The following is a 17320-nucleotide window of genomic DNA, read 5'->3' as shown; positions in this document are numbered from 1 at the left end:
GTGATTGAAAATTTTATATGGACTAAAAGTTGAAGGAAATTTTAGAGGGACTAAAACGAAAAGTTGGTATATTTGTGGGACTCCCGTATAAAGGCTAGACTGTCTGAATAAAAGAGTAGTAAATTGTCTTTTGGTGGTCGCTTAGTCCTTCTTAAAGTTGTCATGTCTTCTTTGCCTGTGTATGCACTTTCCTTCTTCAGAGCTCCCTGAGGTATAATCTCTTTTTTTTTTAATCTGTTTTAAATAATTTTTTTGGGGTGGAAGTGAGGAATGAGGATCATAGGAAAACTGCATGGGTGGACTGGGATACTATTTGCATGAATAAGGAGTCTGGTTGTTTGGGGTGTGGAGGATGAGGGAATTTAATATTGATTTGTTAGGCAAGTGGTGTTGGAGGTGTTTGGTGGATATGGAGGAGTTGTGGTTTAAAGTGTTGGTTTGTCATTACAGTGAATAGAGGGGGTGGCTTAGAGAGGGAGGTATAGGCGGTTCCTCTTGGTGGAGGGAGATCGTTCGAATACGTGACGGTTGGGGTGTTAAAGGCGAAAGTTGATTTGAGGAAAGCATTCAAAGGAAGGTTGGCAATGGTGCTACTACTTTCTTTTGGACTAACAAGTGGGCGGGTCCGGTTCCTCTGAAGAAAAGGTTTATGAGGATGTATGACTTGTACCTTGATAACGATGTGACGGTGACGGAGTTGCATTCTTTAGGTTGGGGTGAAGGAGGGGAGGGATGGGTGTGGAGACGAAGATTGCTACCTTGGGAGGAAGAATTAGCTAAGGAGAGTAGGACTTTGCTTGCTGAATTATTTTTGCAGAATTCTATTACAGATAGGTGGGAGTGGCGGCCTAGCGTGGGCGACGGGTATACGGTTCTTTGTGTGTATCAAATGCTTACGCGGTAGGAGATGCACAGTCATGACACAGTTTCCACAACATCTCGCATAAAATATTCCTTTGAAGGTCTCTATTTGGGTGTGGCGTCTTCTTCGTAATAGGCGGTCTACAAAGGATAACTTGGTTAGGTGTGGCATTATTGTAGATGGCTCTTATCTATGTGTGGCTAGTTGCGATTTTAATGAATCAACATATCATCTTCTTCTCCATTGCCCCATCTTTGGAACTGTTTGGATGCTTGTTAATGATTGGATTAGTGTTTCTTCCGCAAATCCTTTTCATATTAACGACCATTTTACTCAGTTTACTTATTCTACAGAGATTCAAAACGACGACGATCATTTTTGCAATTAATATGGCTTTGTTGTGCTTCAGTGTTGTGGATAGAAAGGAATTAATCCCTTTAACAATAAAGTTAAATCTATTCCGAAGTTGATGGATAAAGTAAAAGTTTCTACCTATTGGTGGTTGAAAGCTCAAAATGTTAATATTTCTTTTGGTCATGTTCTGTGGTTGAAACAATCATTTCCTTGTTTGGGTCTTGACTAAATTGTTTTGTTTTTTCCTTTCGGTTCCGTGATGTAAAATTATCTTCCTCCTCCTTGTATGTCTTGTGCTAGGGAACAGACTGTTTTTTGTAGTGTGTTATATATATATATATATATATATATATATATATATATATATATATATATATATATATATATCATTTTGGCTTGTTAAAAAAATTATAACCCAAAATAGGGAATCTATATGCAACTGCAACCAATTATTGTGAATGAGAAAGCCAATGGACATATCCAAAGTATATTCATAATATAAATCAAAAAAAATTCATTGTTTACTTAGGTAGATGTTAAAAAAGCAACAACATTACATTAATTTGAGTCTAATTAGATTCAGATTTCTTAAACAAAGTCCCACATTTAGGTATTGTTATTGGCAAAAGAAATTGGTTGCAAAAGGATATTCCAGTAAAAATGGGCAACTAAATTTTCCAATGATGATTTGTCATTGGCACCAATAGATATTTTATACCAACATGCTTACAAAACAATCCATCGAAAAATATATTTGAACAAAGTAATGATGATAAAAAAAATGCAATATAGATAAGAGTTTTCCTTTTCACAGTCAAAATATGGATATAATAACAAAGAAATAATTCGTAGTAAATGAGTCACTCAATACACAAAAAGTATAATTTCAGCAAATAATTGATATGGAACGAAACTTGTATTTCAAAAAATAACACATAACTTTGATTAGTTGGAAAGCAAAGAAGTTTACATGTCTCCAGGAGGTCAATTGGTTATGAGTTTCTCTCATCAACTTTGAGAAACTCGATTCGAGATCCGTCATTAAGAAAAGTGAAAAGCGAAGAAAATCGACTTCATTTTTAGATTGAAAACAAAAGAGATGGTTGACTTGCAACGCTAACAAAAATGAAGAGCTCGTTGAAAAGAAGGAGGTCATTTGTGACATGTTGTAATAGCATTTGACTCACGTATCAAATTCCATGATGTTATTGATGCAATTATATGTAATACATAATCTCAATTATTAATTTAGGAACTTCAAACTATCACAAAATTAATTTTAAAATTATTTTGACACCATTAATGTAGATTAGACGGTTACCGCTAAAAATATTATTATCCTATAACAATACGCATAAAAATATTTACATTGCCTACACAACCCACAAACACACTTTTTTTAACGAAAGAAGGACAAAATGATTTGGGATTAGACCAAAGGCAAATCATGTTGCTTTTCGGGTTACAACGCGTGACGGTACAAAAAAAAAACCAGGAAAATCAATCAAATGTAATGGATTTTAATGTTGAAATACCTGTTCTTTGATGCATGTTGTGTGTAGAAACGTCCTAGCAATCGATCAGCAATGATTTGGAAACAAGATTTTGACACAACATTTTTGAAATGAGAATTTTTTGAGTTTAGGTAATGGTGAGAAGGTGATGAGTGAATAGGAGGTAGGAGTTTTCTGGTATTGGGGGGAAAGAAAGCAGCGGCAGTTAACAACCGCTAGGGCCAGCGACAGTTAACTGCCGGCGGTTTTTCAAACGGTAGTTAACTACCGCTGGGGGCTATTTCGCAAATTATTTGTGTCAATAGGAAGTATTTAATGTCAAAAAAGCAATTTTCTTTTTTGAAATAGCGAAATATTATTAACGACGAGCCCGTGCAAGGTGTATTAATAAGCCTGGGTGGAGACAAAAAAAAGGAAAGTTGAATAGTAAAAATATTAAAAACAATCAAGTTTTATTCATTTCTTCATGATACCATGTAGGTGAATTTTTAATTCTGATTATTTTTGCGATACTTTATGTTATGATTTTGTGGACAACAAATCATAATAAAACCGTAACACCATTTTTCTGGTTGATACTCAGGATAACTGGAATATGGTTGTGGAGAACTTTGTAGATGTTCTCCAAAAAAATTGGTAATTCATCAAATAAAATCGGGCCTCAAATTTTAATGAGTCAGTGCAATTAAGTCAAAATGACGTGGAAGTGGTCCCTTAAACACAATTTCATGTGAAATATGTCAACAAAGTGAAGAGCAAATTGTGACAAGTACAGGTATAGTAACATAATAACACAGGAAATAAAAACTCACAATTCAATCTCAGCCTATTCCTTATGTTCACTTGATCATAAGTTGAGAATGAAGAGAATCGTAGGGGAAAGAGTTGGTGTTGACTAAGTTAATAATGTCATAAATAAAAATCTGGCTCAATAAATTTAAAAACCATGTCCTATTTCAAGCAAAATAACAATTTTAGTAGTTTTATTTGGATTAGTATTAGAATAAAACGAGTCATCAACTTTAAGTAGTTTTTGAGAAATATTAGTGTCGCATCATTTAAAATTGTGCCACATCAACGTCAATTAAAACGTTGGATTTAATTTCAAAAAAAAAAATTAAAAAAATTGAGGGATGAAAATTGCAAATTTAAAAATTGGAGACCCAAAATCAGAAATTGAACAAAAGGGAGTTAAAGCTGCAAGTCTAAAAAAGTATTTTAAAATCCTAATTCAATGACAAAAGAAAAAAAGTGAAAATCCTAATAAGCTGTTTTCGAAACTTGGTTCCAAATTCACATCAGTGGGGGTGGCAAGGGGTGGCAAGGGGGACCCATCTTTATATACTTGAAATTACCATAATACCCCTCAGTAGTATCAATATTGACAATTCTATTTCATTTCCTCTTCCCCTTTCTCTTTCATCTGAAAACACGATTCTCTTTTCTTCTCCAAGACCAAGCAACGCGACCACTCTCCATCCATCCACCACCACACGACCGCCGCGATCACTCTCCTCCTTCTCCATCCATCACCGCCGCATCCTCCTCCATCTTCTGCATTGGTTCTTCAGTTTAGAGAACTATCTACATCTATCTCCACAAACCCTAATTGTTGTAACTTGTAAGGTAATGTGAAATTGAATGTAATTTTCTTCAATTATGATTCTGATTTAATGATGATTACATGTTCTTTAGTTGATTGCCATGATTTTTCCATCTGTTGTTAAGCCCGGGTGAGGGGGGAGTTGCCGGTGGGTTTGTCTTGTTTCCATTTGTTGTTCTTTAATTGAATGTATTCTTTAATTGAATGTAATAATTTGGGTGAATATAGCCAATTATTGCATTGAAACATCTATCTGTTCGATTTAGTCATCTTTGTTTTGCCTTTGGTTCAGTAGTGTGACGTCTGTATGCCACAGTTTATGCCAAATTTATTCTGATTCTGGACTAATTGGAGTTAATTTTATATGTTAAGAATGAAGAGGGTCCAGGATGAATTGTAAGTTTTTATTTTTTTGGATTATGATTTGTAAGTTTGAGTTGCATTCTGTAGTGTAGAAGCTCTTTCATGGACTTGTGTAATCTTAGATTGGTTCAAGGAATGTCATCTTACTATAAACTGATTTTTAAGCTCTTTCTATACTTCTGATAATGGTAGGAATAACAATGTTTGCCACAAATCCAGTAAGGTATCTTTGTTTCATATTATGCATGAACAATATGTCAAAGTTAAGATGAAATTGATAAATTTGTTTCTTTTGCAACAGAAAATGAACCTCGTCCTTCAAAGGTTAATAGAAAATGAACTTGAACAATTTTGATGGCGGCCACCCCAAACTTTTTTGTCTGGCTCCGCCACTGATTCACATCACAGAGATGAAAGTGAAAATCTTGCGTATCCTTCTCAATATTTCAATTCCCTTTCATTATTCTTCAATTCCTCTTTCAATTTTGCATATTACCTGTTTGTTCTTTTGCTTCACAGTGTTTTTGTTTTCAAATTTTTATGCATTTACTCTTTCTTTGTTTCAATTTTTTTTATGAATTGGGTATTTGCAGAACATGGAAATTTTGTTTTTCTTGACTTAGGTTTCTCCTTTTGGGATATCTGCTGATCTTCTTCTGTTACAGAGTATGTTATCTTCTTTATCTCTAACTAACTTTATACAATCATGTAATTGTATTGTATGTTTTTGTTACAATGGAATGTCTGATTTAGGATTAGGATTACAATGGCCCATACATGCTTAAATACATATCCGTTTAATCATGTCTCGCTATGAAAATAGTTGCAAAGATGTTTTAGGGATTGATACAACATTGGTATAGTGATGACATTTTTATTGAAATCAAGTGGGAAGGAATTGGTGGAACTGGAGAACAAACATGGGTTTGAAAAATGATATTCACTAGATATTTATTGAGTATATGTTTGGTTCCACTTTTGGAGCAAGCAAAATTGATTTTGACATGTTTAATTGTTCTCTTGTGATTTGGCGTGTTCGGTGTGGACGAAATTGATGTGGTGGCTGGACTGTTATTTTATAACTCCTCCTCCTAACCTCTTTGTTCATTGGGAGTGTTGGGGTGGGAGGGATATAAATAAGAAAGTAATCAAGGGGTTATGATTAATTTGGCTCACAACAATTTGGGTTTTATGGAAAGTGAGGAATAATATAATTTTTAAGGGTGTCAATTATGAGGTAGATGAAATTGTGGAGGAGATCAAGGTGTTGTCGTGGCAGTGGACGTTGAATAGAATGCATATTCCGACATTTCTTTTTTTATGATTGGTGTTGGGATTGGAACCCTCAATTATGCCTTGGGAGATAAGGGAGGTGTGTAAACCGCTGTTTTAGCAGCTCTGTTTCTGCTGTTTCGCAGCTCTGTTGGCTGGTGGCTGGGTTGATGTTCAGCTGTTGGTGTGTTTTTTGAAGGAACAACTTCTGTTTCTGTGTTAGGAACAGATGGTTCTATCAAAATTGTACTTCCTCTTGCTTGGTTTTTAGGCTCTTTTGCTGGGATTCAGCTGCTGAGTTGCTGTTGCGGTTGGTGGGGTTGTGTTTTGGTTTGCTGTGATGTTTGGAGGTGCTGCGTGCCACTGTAGTTTTTTAGTGGAGGGCTGTTTGTTCTGCTGTCATGCACAGGGGTAGTGAGGCAGGGGTATGCGTGACTGTTAGCACGTATAGTTCGGCCTCGTTACTTGATTGCGAGGTTTTGTGGGTTTTTTTGTGTTAGTTTTTTGGTGTTGTGACTGGGTGTTCCGTCTATATGCGGCGCCATTTTCTATCTTTTTAATTTCCGCGAGTGTTTTTGCATCTTGCATATACTCGACGAGAATAATATTTGCCATTTCAAAAAAAAAAAAAAATTGTTTTCAAGTAGAATTGACTTTGCCTCTAGAATTGATTTTTGCTTTAAGTTAGAATTTGTAACTTTTTCCTTGAGAATTGATTATTACCCTGGGATTTATCATTCAACATTTCAACTCACTTTCACATCAATATATCCAAACAAAAATCACTTTACCTTCAACTCACTTTTAGCCAAAATCATTTTTACAGAACAATTTTGTCACTGTAGAACCAAATACACACTAATTATATGTAATAACAAAGGTTGTATGGCTAGTGTGAATAGGACTGTGTTGCAATTTTAATCAAATTTTTTGTTGGGCCTAGTAATTTCAAATTTTCAGTCTATGTAATTTCTATCTGTTAGTTGTAACTGTTTAGTGATTTTTCTATATCTCTTACGTCAAATGTAGATGGCATGCTGTTGCTTCATGGACTTGGGATGCACAAGATGAAACATGTGGGATTTGTAGGATGGCCTTTGATGGATGTTGTCCTGATTGTAAACTTCCCGGGGATGACTGCCCGCTCAGTAAGCTACTGCTAATGTTGTCTTTGGACTTTCATAGTTGTCATTATATTTGCATAAATTTGTCTTTGGTTAATCACTTAATCTAATAATCTTTCTACTCATAACTTCATAAAGAAGTAGTAAAGCTTAACTTCATAACTGGTAATTGTTTGTGTTTTCATTTATTCGCATAACTGCTTCTATTAACTGAGTGAATTTGTCTTAAAGAAGCCTTAGAAAAGAGACTTTTAGTTTTAGCTATTAACTGAGTAATATGAAATTGTACTGTGTATAAAAAATTTCATTTTTTTATAAGTTGTGTATGTTGCTTTTTGAGTTCTCTACATGCAGGACAGTGAATCACTCAGTTCATTTCTAATTTTTCGGAATGTAGATAGGTCTGGTTACCTCTAAACATCATTTGTAGTTTCATAAATATAATTAGGCATAAGTGCTACAAAGATGTATTGTTACTGGCATGCAAGGTGAAAATTTATAAAAGCTTTATTCTCAAGGAATTGGAAGCAATTCCTGCATAATTGAGAATTTTTCAGAAGAGCCATAAGATGGTAATTGACAATTCTATTTTGGGCCGTGAAATCATGCTTGAGAATTATTCGTCACCGCCGTGATGTCTGTCTTTGTTTCTCGGACATATTGCATCACTATATGCATAACTTGTCTTTCTCTACGGAACAATATTTACGTTGATTAAATTCCTAACTGATCAAATATGATTCTTTAATTATTTGTATTAGTATTTTGTAGTCTAACTCTTTTTCCTACTACTTGCAGTTTGGGGTGCATGCAATCATGCATTTCATTTGCATTGTATCTTGAAATGGGTGAATTCTCAGACCTCACAAGCACATTGCCCAATGTGCCGTCGGGAATGGCAATTTAAAGGTTGAGAGCACATCGGCGATGTATTCTTTTTCTTGACAAACTAGGGTATCTCTGCAACATCTGACACTAATCCCATGAAGTTATTGAAATCGATTTAAAGCCATGTAATTTGATCGTTTGTATTAGATGTATTACTTATGTATCAGCTATGTACTTCAATATCCTTTTTGTTGGCATGGATTGAAATTAGAGAGTTTCTAGATTGGTGCATGTTTGCTTTCTTCTCATTTTCTCTGATCCGACAGAACTTTGATGTTCTTTAGGAAGTATGAACAGTTGACAGCTCTTATAGGCTTTCCACTATAGTAATGCTTGGGAGGATCATGGTAACAAGGCTCCAATGAGAACTCACTTTCATAGTAACCAAGTATGTATGGTGCAATTTAGGATATTTTCGGATGTAAGCAGCTGCTTGTAACTTTGATTTTAAATTCATGTATGTTCTTAGTGGATGGAAGGGTTCAACTTATGATTACAACTACTAAATAATCCTTTTACAAGGGAGCATTACATACCTTTCACAAGGGAGTTGAACTTAAAGGGTTGAACTCATGATTACAGCTACTAAATAAGTATGTTTTTTAATTTTCATTATGATTGTCATTTAATTAGTGTACAATTATTATATATATTTAATGATGTATTGCCACATCAATTAACGAATATGACAACTATATGTTTTCATATTCATTAATTGATGTGGAAACACATCATTGGATGCATTTGCAAAATAATTGTACATTGTTGGCTAATTAAACTCGTCATAATAATTTTCAAATAGAGTTTGGAATTTCTTATCAGTTCAAACCGTTGGCTTCATTATGTAACATTTCCGATTTATAAGTATGATTGTGATCTAGAGGTGATAACTAGGAAACTAGAATGCATTTTAGAACATATTATTGGTCGAAGGATAGTAGGTCATATCTGTATTTAAAATTTAGACATATCCAAATTTACTTTCAAGCTGACAGTGTAGAATTACATTGTCTATGAAGATCAAAATATTGACTTAAGATGGAAATAATATGACTTCAAATAATTATTCTCAGTGTTATGAAGGTTTGTACGTTTGTTGAATTGTTTTTGGAACTAGTATAAAATATTGATGTGTCAACCATGTGTTTCTTATATGAGAAACAATTTGATTAGACCATAACGGTACAAACTATGTAGATAATGATATGGTCGAGTTTGATAGACTAAACTCGTCTTAGAGTTCAAATTTATGTTGTTGGTTCATCTGAAGTCTGAATATAGAATTATTCTGCTTGATTAGGTCGATGGTTGAAAATGATAAGTTATATATTTGTGTCCGTTCCAACTTTCAACCGGGACTTTTAAGTTGTTTTATGTATTGAAGTGTAATATGTTTGGAAAAAATCCATAATGTTGCACTTTTAATGATTTCAATCTTTTGTGTATTGTGTCTGTAATGTCGAATTCGTGTAATTTGGATCAATTATGAATGATTATGTATTGATGTGGCTTATGAGTGAGTTTTGTTGTCGAAATTGTTGTGTTGTTGAGACAAATTGTGTTTATAGGTTACAGGTCTTCAATGGTCTGGTTTTGAAGCATTAAACGTTGTTTTGCAGCATACCAAAATTCAACGGCAGTTAACTACTATTGAGATCAACGCAAATTAATTGTTGTTGGGGGTAGCACAAGTTAATTGTCGTTGCGTAGCGCAAGTTAACTGCCGTTAGTAGCGAGCGGCAATTAACTTGCGCCGGGATTAATATGGTAATTTTCAACTATGAACAATTTTAAAAATAAGAGTAGTTTTCAAGATTAAAAGTCTTAGTGAACAACAAAAACATCACTTTTAAGAAACGCATGCAAAATTTCAATGATTCATAAAACTCATCAAAAGCGAATGACAAAAACAAAAATAACCCAAATCCCTCATTTCACCTAAATGTTTGAGTGGAAATTCAATAACCGTTTTAACCCAATAAACACTTGAATAAGATGGTAAAGGTTTTTTTTCCATCTTAATCAATCTCAAGTTTAAAATCCAACCTAAAAATGCGGCAGTGTTAAATTTAGCTATTCAAACAACACATGCATTCACCAAACGTTGTTTCAATTCAAAACTCAATTTCAAGTGTTTACAAATTGGTCCTCTCAAACATTTAAACAACTATTGACCTTGGAACTAGGTGTAAAAATCACTCATAAATACCACCATGTATTAGTTAACGTTTTCTTGTCGGAAACTAACAAATTAGACCAAGTTGACAACCAGTTAAGGACCGAAATGGTACAAAAAAACAACCCTGTTTCTGAACATAAATTCCAAATCAACTCGTTTTTCATAATGTCACTCTCCGACTGAACTATCGCCTCGGAAAGAGCAAATGGTAACTCCATACGCAACAATAAAATCTTTTCAAAAAATAAAATAATTATTATAATTCCCCGATGATTTTTTTTAAAGTTATACGATGACTTGTCATCCGATACAATTAAATAACTTAAAACCACAAGCTAGATGTATTCTGTCCATAGAATATTAGTATACAAACTTAAAAACCGCTACATGACCATTACCTAACACAAAAAAGCCATGAAATGTAACAATTAAATTTGAAGCAAATCTCTTGCAACATATTTGACTGATGGAAAGCACGAGATGCAATTTTCAATGGCCAGAAACGCAAGAAATGTTCAACATTAAGGCATATGATAACTAAAATCAAAAGCGATTTTTCCGTTTCCGACCAGTGTACTTGGTATCTGGAGGAACATCATCTCCTCTTCTTCTCATCTGCTCCTTCTTCCTCTTTATCCATTCCCTTCCCTTTTCGTTCTTATTATATTTCTGTTTCTTCCAAGGTCTATTTCTGTCTAAAACATATACCTGCAGTATTTTTGTTTGTTCAATAAAGTAAAACTAGCAATAAGCTTGCGAAAAATGTTAAAAGAGGCATCGACAAGAAAGTTATCAATTAATATGTTTATTCATCCATGATTTTAATACATGTGCATGTAATAGTAGCATGAATGTTGCCATCAATGATAGAGAGATCTTACTTTATTCTACAAAGTGAAATGCTCTTTTTAGACGAGCTATAACCAATTTATGAACAGGTGCTTGGTGATGGGATAGAAGCATAAATCAATACCAGGTGCTTTGTGACCAAAGTCATACTTTATGAAGAATATTTTTAAAAAAAAATTCAGTACATCTCTTGATGAGACCTGAATATGAATCAAATACACAGATGTGGGGGGACTTACTGTTTTATTTGTTTCACTTCCACTGTCGTCGTCGTCGTCTTCAGTTTTACCTTCGGGCAAGGGTACTTCTTGACCACATACGAGAAAAAGATACTCTTTTCTCTTCTTAGGACTATCTCAAGACAACAATTGTTCCATAGTTGGTGAAAAAGAAAAAAACAAGTTGAACAAAACACAAAGATAATTATGATATATGTTGACAGTCTCGGATAGAGGAGTGGCCACTATTTTATTAATATTTAATTATCAAATCAAACACACACACACACAAGCAAATAACTATAAGTATAAAAAGAACTATAAATAGTTAATACTATATATATTCAATTATGTTTATATCTATGTTACGATTATAAATGATAAAGATTGTATTATATATATTTGTTTATTTATACACCACAAAACTTTTGTTTGTCAAGTAGCCTAGTGGTTAGATTCACACACTTTTAAGTGTGGAGAATCTGGGTTTCAAACTTCAGCCCCTACAACTGATGTCCCTGGTAGCTACCAACTGATCTACACTTACAGACATACAACACAAAACTTTATAAAAGGGGAAACAATTAAAAGGTGTTACTTTTTTTGGTCAACTGAACAGGTCCACTTAAATTAAAGATAGTTGTAAAGAATAGGTTTTAATTCCAGACCCAGCCCATTATCCCTTTTTTTAGGAAAAAGCTAGTAGCAAATAAATAGGATAATTTCTCAAACAGTCCCTCATTAGCTACCAGAAGGGTCCTTCCGGTGCTGTATATGAGGGGCCCTCAGAGAATACAAGGGGTGGATTGTGAAATTATCAATATAGTCAACATCAAAAACCCTAACTTCTAAACAGAACCCAAAACCCAACTGCCAGAAAACCCTTGAGCTAAAGAAAAGCCCTGCAAGAAAACTAGGCTAAGAGTGGGTCTGGGACGGAGGTTGACAAAGGTAGAGGTTGATGGCGGCTGGCGATGGCAGGGGATGGAACGCCGGTGGCAACCAGGGAACGAGGAGAACAAATTATGCTCCTGTAGCAGCGCAATGCTCTTCTCAGTCGCTAATACGATTGCAAGTTGAAACTCTCTTCTGCGCAGGTTCGCTGTGTGTAGCAGAGACTAGCCACTGTTCCGCCGTGTGTGGCAGAGACTAGCCACTGTTCCACATCGCCCACAGCTGCTATTGACAGCATAGATCGGGATGATAACAAAAAAGCTCATACACATCATTCCCTTACACCAATATAAAAAATATATTACTTATAAATATGTCACGAGAGTATTCTCTTAGATTCAATTCAATTTCTTACTAGTTACTCCCTGTTTTCTAATACTATATAGTATAAAAAAAAGATTAGTTTAGTAAAATTGTCATGTCTTTTGACACCGTTATTACATTTCTTAATTTGTGTGTAAAAACCTTAAACGACATTTTGAATCGGTATGGATAATGTGCAAATACTTTAGCGATATGGGAGTTTATAGCCTTCATCAGTTCTCACAAGAATTGTTGAGCAAAAAAAAAACAGTGATAGGCGGACAAAGAGTGCCTATAAGCCATGGGAAATCCTCCCGAGTTAGGCCCTAAGCCCAAATAGTAAAATTATTCTTTTATTTTTATATCAGTAAAAATAAAAAATAAAAAATAAAAAATAAAAAACACAAATTCTGCACATTACTCTTGATGAAACAAATGGCTTTGTAAGTATTACTCATACCTGTCCCGATAATCCACCACTATATCCCCAGTAAATCCAGCTTTCATTGCAGGACTCAACATCAATACACGTTGATCATCGTTTTCCGGATACACTTGAAATACTGCTCTAGCACCATTTGTCAAGCATTTGTATAAGGATGTAAAAAAAGCCCTACAAAGGAACAAAAAAAAAGTTGTAAAGAAGCGAGGAAAAATGCAGCAAGTTTCCATATGCTTTACATACATTGGAAAAAAAAAAGTATGATAGATAAGGAAAAGAGCATACTTCAATCTTAGATGAGGGTTGTGAGAGGATTTATCAGCATTACATAACCACTGCATTATCAAGTCAAAAAAAAAAAAAAAATCAGGGATGAAAATCAGACATGTAAACCAAGAAAACTTGGTAGAAAAGGATGACTTATCCCAGATCAAAATGGGGATGTTGGCTGTTAAAAATTAAAAGTTTAACACTAAGTTTTATATCTGTTCATTGCATTTCTTTTTAATTGAGTTTCATTTCATCGGTGCTATGAGTATATTCTTCTTAACACGGTGACCATGCATTAATTTTTGTAGTTTGAATTTTGCATTTATCTAAAGCAAACCTGAATGGCAGATATACCGATGGCCCCATCAAACATTCCAAAACGAAGCCCTAAACCCTGAAATCAAAGATAAAGTAGTAAGAAAGATATAGAGAATGTGTCTTGATGTTATGTTATCTATAACCTAAATATATAAAGGGGATATTAAGTTTTGGTGTATTTTTTTTTCCAATTATATTTATCCTTCATTTAAACTACTATATTTACAATTTTTCCATTGTTTACTTGATCAAATACTGACTTTTTAAGCAACTGCATAAATTTTGTAGCATATTATTTTTATCAAGGGATGGACAGGTGCAGCATGATTGCACACTAATGTTTATCAATAAAATGGAAAAGGAAACTAATAGCCTTTATTAGAGCATAACAACAAAGCATTTGGTTGGATTGACTTATTTGAGCTAATCTACTGACATAAGTGCTTGTGAGACTGTTTGGAAGAACTTATAGAAACAGACAAAAAGCTTACGACATTTTTTCATAAACCAAATTTAGCTTATTTCTATTAGTTCTCAAGGATAGCTTATAACTTATAGCTCATATGAACACAAATTGTCTTGATTTTATAATTTATTATAGAGATAGAAATAGCCTATACATAAACACTAATATAATAAATACCATAGCATAACAGAATTCCTACAAACTGCTATTTTCCACAAAATCTATGATTGACAACAATTTGCTGAAATCAGGTTTAACAGTATACCTGACCCATGTCACCGAGTAAAAGGTCGCCCTCAACCTCACGCTCCAATGCGATATCTACAAGTTAACAATTTGATTTTCAAAAAAAGTATAGTATGAAAACAAAAATAAGCAAAATAGATATGAATAAGTAAAGTAACTAAGAAAATTACTAGCATACCAAGCATTGAGGGTGCAATGTCGAGACCAACCCAATGGTGTCCACTCTCTGTGATTACCTCACCGCTAAGTCCCGATCCACAACCTAAACAAAACAAACATTCACAAATCATAGAAAATTATATAATGAATGAGAAATAGACCCTGAATCACCGACCCTTATGATTGCCACATGTCCATGTCCGATAGGACACTCACACATATGATTACAAACACTTATATCAATGTGTCAGTGTCGTGTCCGGTGTCTGTGACCGATAAAAACAACTAAGCTAACTAAAGTGAAATAACATACCAATGTCAAGGAGTAACTTAGGAACACCGTCATTGGGTAAATTGAGAAGCTCCAGTGCTCGCTCAGTCATTGAAGTCTTTGTCAAACACAACAAATCAGAAATCGGTAAACAAAAAAAATGAATTAAAAAGAAGAAGAAGAAGAGGGAAAACCTGAATTTCAATGTTACGGGAATTAGAGGTATATTTCCGTGCTGTATCATCGTCGTAAAATATCTCCGGTGGAGCTACCGCCTCTGGTCTTGAACCCATCCCGATCCCAATTCACAAAACCCTAGTAACAGTATATTTTATTTTATCCTGTAATAAAACATGGTTGAAACTTGAAAATTGCCGCTGACACATTGCATATGGTTGTGTCAAACGAGTAAAATACGTTTTTGCCCCTTTGGCAATTAACTGTCAAATTATGAAATCGGCTGCAGTTAAATACCGAGGAAAACTTCGGCAGTTAACTACCGAAGAAATCTGAAAACTTCGGCAGTTAACTGCCGAGGAATCCTCAAACCCTTTTTTTTTACAAAAACCATTAATTCATTTTATTCTTTAAACTTAAATTTTCCTTAATTAAATTTAATTCTTTAATTCTTTTAAGGAATTAAACATAATTCTTTTTATAATTTCATTCATGTGATTTTGTTGCCATAAATGAAGAAATATGGATTTTGTTGCCATTAAATACACGATTCTTTTTATAAAGTTCTTGATTTCATTCATATGATGTTGTTGCCATAAATAAAAAAATATGAGATCGTAGAATTACTACATATTCAATCACGTTTCTTAATTAAAAAAATGTTTTTTTTAAGAATAGAAAAGTGGTTTTATTTGTACAAAAAAAAGGTATTATTGATAGAATAATTACAAATATAATTATTTGAAAGAGAGATGAATAATATCTGAAATATTATAATTTGTGAACAACAAAAAATATCTTAAATATTATAATTAATTACTAATAATTACAAATATAATCTATATAATATAAATTTACGACCTGTTTCATGGCCCTTTATGGAAATATTTTTCTTCAATTCTATTCTTGACATGTGTCACCATATTTCATTGTTTTCAATTTCATTCTACTAATGACATGTGACACTCTAATGTTCTTCCATTCTCAAGCATTTGCATTATTGTCACTTTGTGTATTAATTTTTCTAATTAATATATGGAACCATGTGTATGAATTATGTTGTATTTTTTTTTGGAAGACCAATTATATTGTATTATTATATTATGTTGTATGAATAATGTTTTATTATCATATATTTTATAGTTGATATTAAGGAATGAAATTTTAACGAGATTGTTTCATATAATATGATATTTTCAATTATCATATATTTTATAGTTGATATTAAGGAATGAAATTTTAATGAGGTTGTTTTATATAATATGATATTTTCAATTATAACATAAAAATATATGCAGAATAAATTGCATATATTTTTAACCTATTAAAAAGATTATCAGATTTGTAATTTATCACAAAATATAAAATGTAAGCCATATTTTTATCACAAAAAAAATGTAAGTCACATTTTTATAAAATGTAAATCACCCATAATAACCGTTGTTAAATCATAATAATCCCCGTGCCAAGTATAGTGACCCTGATCCACCATTTTTTTTTAATGAATTCCGTTGAATTATTCAATATTTATTGTAGGAAGGAAAAAAAAACGGATACTTTATTTTAGGACATAAAAAAAATTTGGAATTGGAGGTATATAATTGGAATTGAAAACGTATCATTAAAGAATATCAAAAATATGATTTCAGTTGATTCTATTTAGTGGTCTTTGCTAAAATAAATGTTGAACCTTCCCTAAAAAAAAAAAAAAAAACCGTAAACCAATAAAAAATCGGAATTGCTTAATAACTAAAAAAATAATATTTCAAGACCTTTCCTCTAAAATCGCAAAAACCGTTATATAGATTTCAACATTTTTTTTAATGAATTTCGTTGAATTGTTAAATATTTATTTTAGGAAAGAAAAAGAATCGGATACTTTGTTTTATGATAGAAAAAGATTGGAATTGGAGGTATTTAATTTGAATTGAAAACGTATCATTAAAGAATATCACAAATATGATTTCAGTTGATTCTATTTAGTGGACTTGCTAAAATAAACGTTAAACCTTCTCTAAAAAAAAAAGCCTTAAACCAAAAAAAAAATAATCGGAATTGCTTAATAGCTAAAAAAAAAAAAATTCAAGACCTTTCCTCTAAATTCACAAAAACCATTAAACATGCATATTCAATGTACTTAAAAGTGAGATTTTCGTGTTATTTTCTTTGATTCAATTTGATTAAAAGTAATAATTTTATTAATGCATATTCAATGTACTTCCGTTTTTTTTTCTGTACTAAAATAAAAATTGAATAGTTTAATGAAATTTCTTCAACAAAAAAAAACAGTTTTTTTTTTACCAAAAAAAAACAGTTTAATGAAATAAAAATGTGAATAATATTTGTTTTATGACTATTAGTTTTTAAGATTATATTCTTTGTGTTAAATTATAAATTTGATAATCTTTTTAATAGGTTAAGATTATATCTTTGTGAAATAAAAATGTGAATAATATTTTTTTTTTGTGAAGGAAACATGATTTTATTT

General features: G+C 32.7%; 2 protein-coding genes and 1 long non-coding RNA gene across 4 annotated transcripts; 2 read left to right on the top strand and 1 right to left on the bottom strand.

Annotated features, from left to right (window-relative positions):
• The first annotated feature begins 3640 nt into the window (after nt 1-3640).
• LOC146925763 (uncharacterized) lies at nt 3641-5271 on the top strand. The gene is made up of 2 exons (XR_015033928.1): nt 3641-4356; nt 4998-5271. It is a non-coding gene; the product is annotated as an uncharacterized LOC146925763 (long non-coding RNA).
• A 745-nt stretch (nt 5272-6016) lies between these two features.
• Nucleotides 6017-8470, top strand: LOC146925762 (anaphase-promoting complex subunit 11). The gene is made up of 4 exons (XM_085701553.1): nt 6017-6068; nt 6168-6318; nt 6998-7116; nt 7891-8470. Exons 1-4 carry the CDS (start codon nt 6017-6019, stop codon nt 8004-8006), a joined length of 438 nt encoding a protein of 145 aa, XP_085557679.1. The 3' UTR covers nt 8007-8470.
• Nucleotides 8471-10393: 1923 nt separating this feature from the next.
• On the bottom strand, nt 10394-14975 carry LOC146925761 (18S rRNA (guanine-N(7))-methyltransferase RID2-like). 2 transcript variants are annotated; one of them, XM_085758218.1, is made up of 9 exons: nt 14850-14975; nt 14698-14773; nt 14404-14487; nt 14245-14300; nt 13533-13589; nt 13211-13260; nt 12944-13096; nt 11248-11359; nt 10394-10867 (listed from the first exon to the last, which is right to left on the bottom strand). In XM_085758218.1, the coding sequence occupies exons 1-9, from the start codon at nt 14946-14948 to the stop codon at nt 10703-10705; spliced, it is 852 nt and encodes a 283-aa protein (XP_085614344.1). In that variant the 5' UTR covers nt 14949-14975; the 3' UTR covers nt 10394-10702. The 2 variants fall into 2 exon arrangements, with proteins under 2 accessions (XP_085614344.1, XP_085614345.1); XM_085758219.1 differs by lacking the exon at nt 13533-13589.
• Nucleotides 14976-17320: the final 2345 nt, after the last annotated feature.

Source organism: Medicago sativa, chromosome 4, assembly GCF_051527215.1.
Source record: "Medicago sativa cultivar Bolivia chromosome 4, Bolivia_mono, whole genome shotgun sequence".
Lineage (NCBI taxonomy): Eukaryota > Viridiplantae > Streptophyta > Magnoliopsida > Fabales > Fabaceae > Medicago > Medicago sativa.
This window is presented reverse-complemented; position numbering and strand designations above follow the sequence as displayed.

What these genes read in the sequence shown, in the direction of transcription:
- LOC146925762 (XM_085701553.1), top strand. Translation starts at nt 6,017, where the DNA reads ATGATTGGTGTTGGGATTGGAACCCTCAATTATGCCTTGGGAGATAAG. An exon ending in TGCCTTGGGAGATAAGGGAG is followed by an intron (nt 6,069 to 6,167) that starts GTGTGTAAACCG and finishes TGTTTTTTGAAG; the next exon opens with GAACAACTTCTGTTTCTGTG. An exon ending in CGGGGATGACTGCCCGCTCA is followed by an intron (nt 7,117 to 7,890) that starts GTAAGCTACTGC and finishes TACTACTTGCAG; the next exon opens with TTTGGGGTGCATGCAATCAT.
- LOC146925761 (XM_085758218.1), bottom strand. Translation starts at nt 14,948, where the DNA reads ATGGGTTCAAGACCAGAGGCGGTAGCTCCACCGGAGATATTTTACGAC. An exon ending in CATTGCACCCTCAATGCTTG is followed by an intron (nt 14,301 to 14,403) that starts GTATGCTAGTAA and finishes GTTAACTTGTAG; the next exon opens with ATATCGCATTGGAGCGTGAG. An exon ending in GAAGTGAAACAAATAAAACA is followed by an intron (nt 10,868 to 11,247) that starts GTAAGTCCCCCC and finishes AAAATACTGCAG; the next exon opens with GTATATGTTTTAGACAGAAA.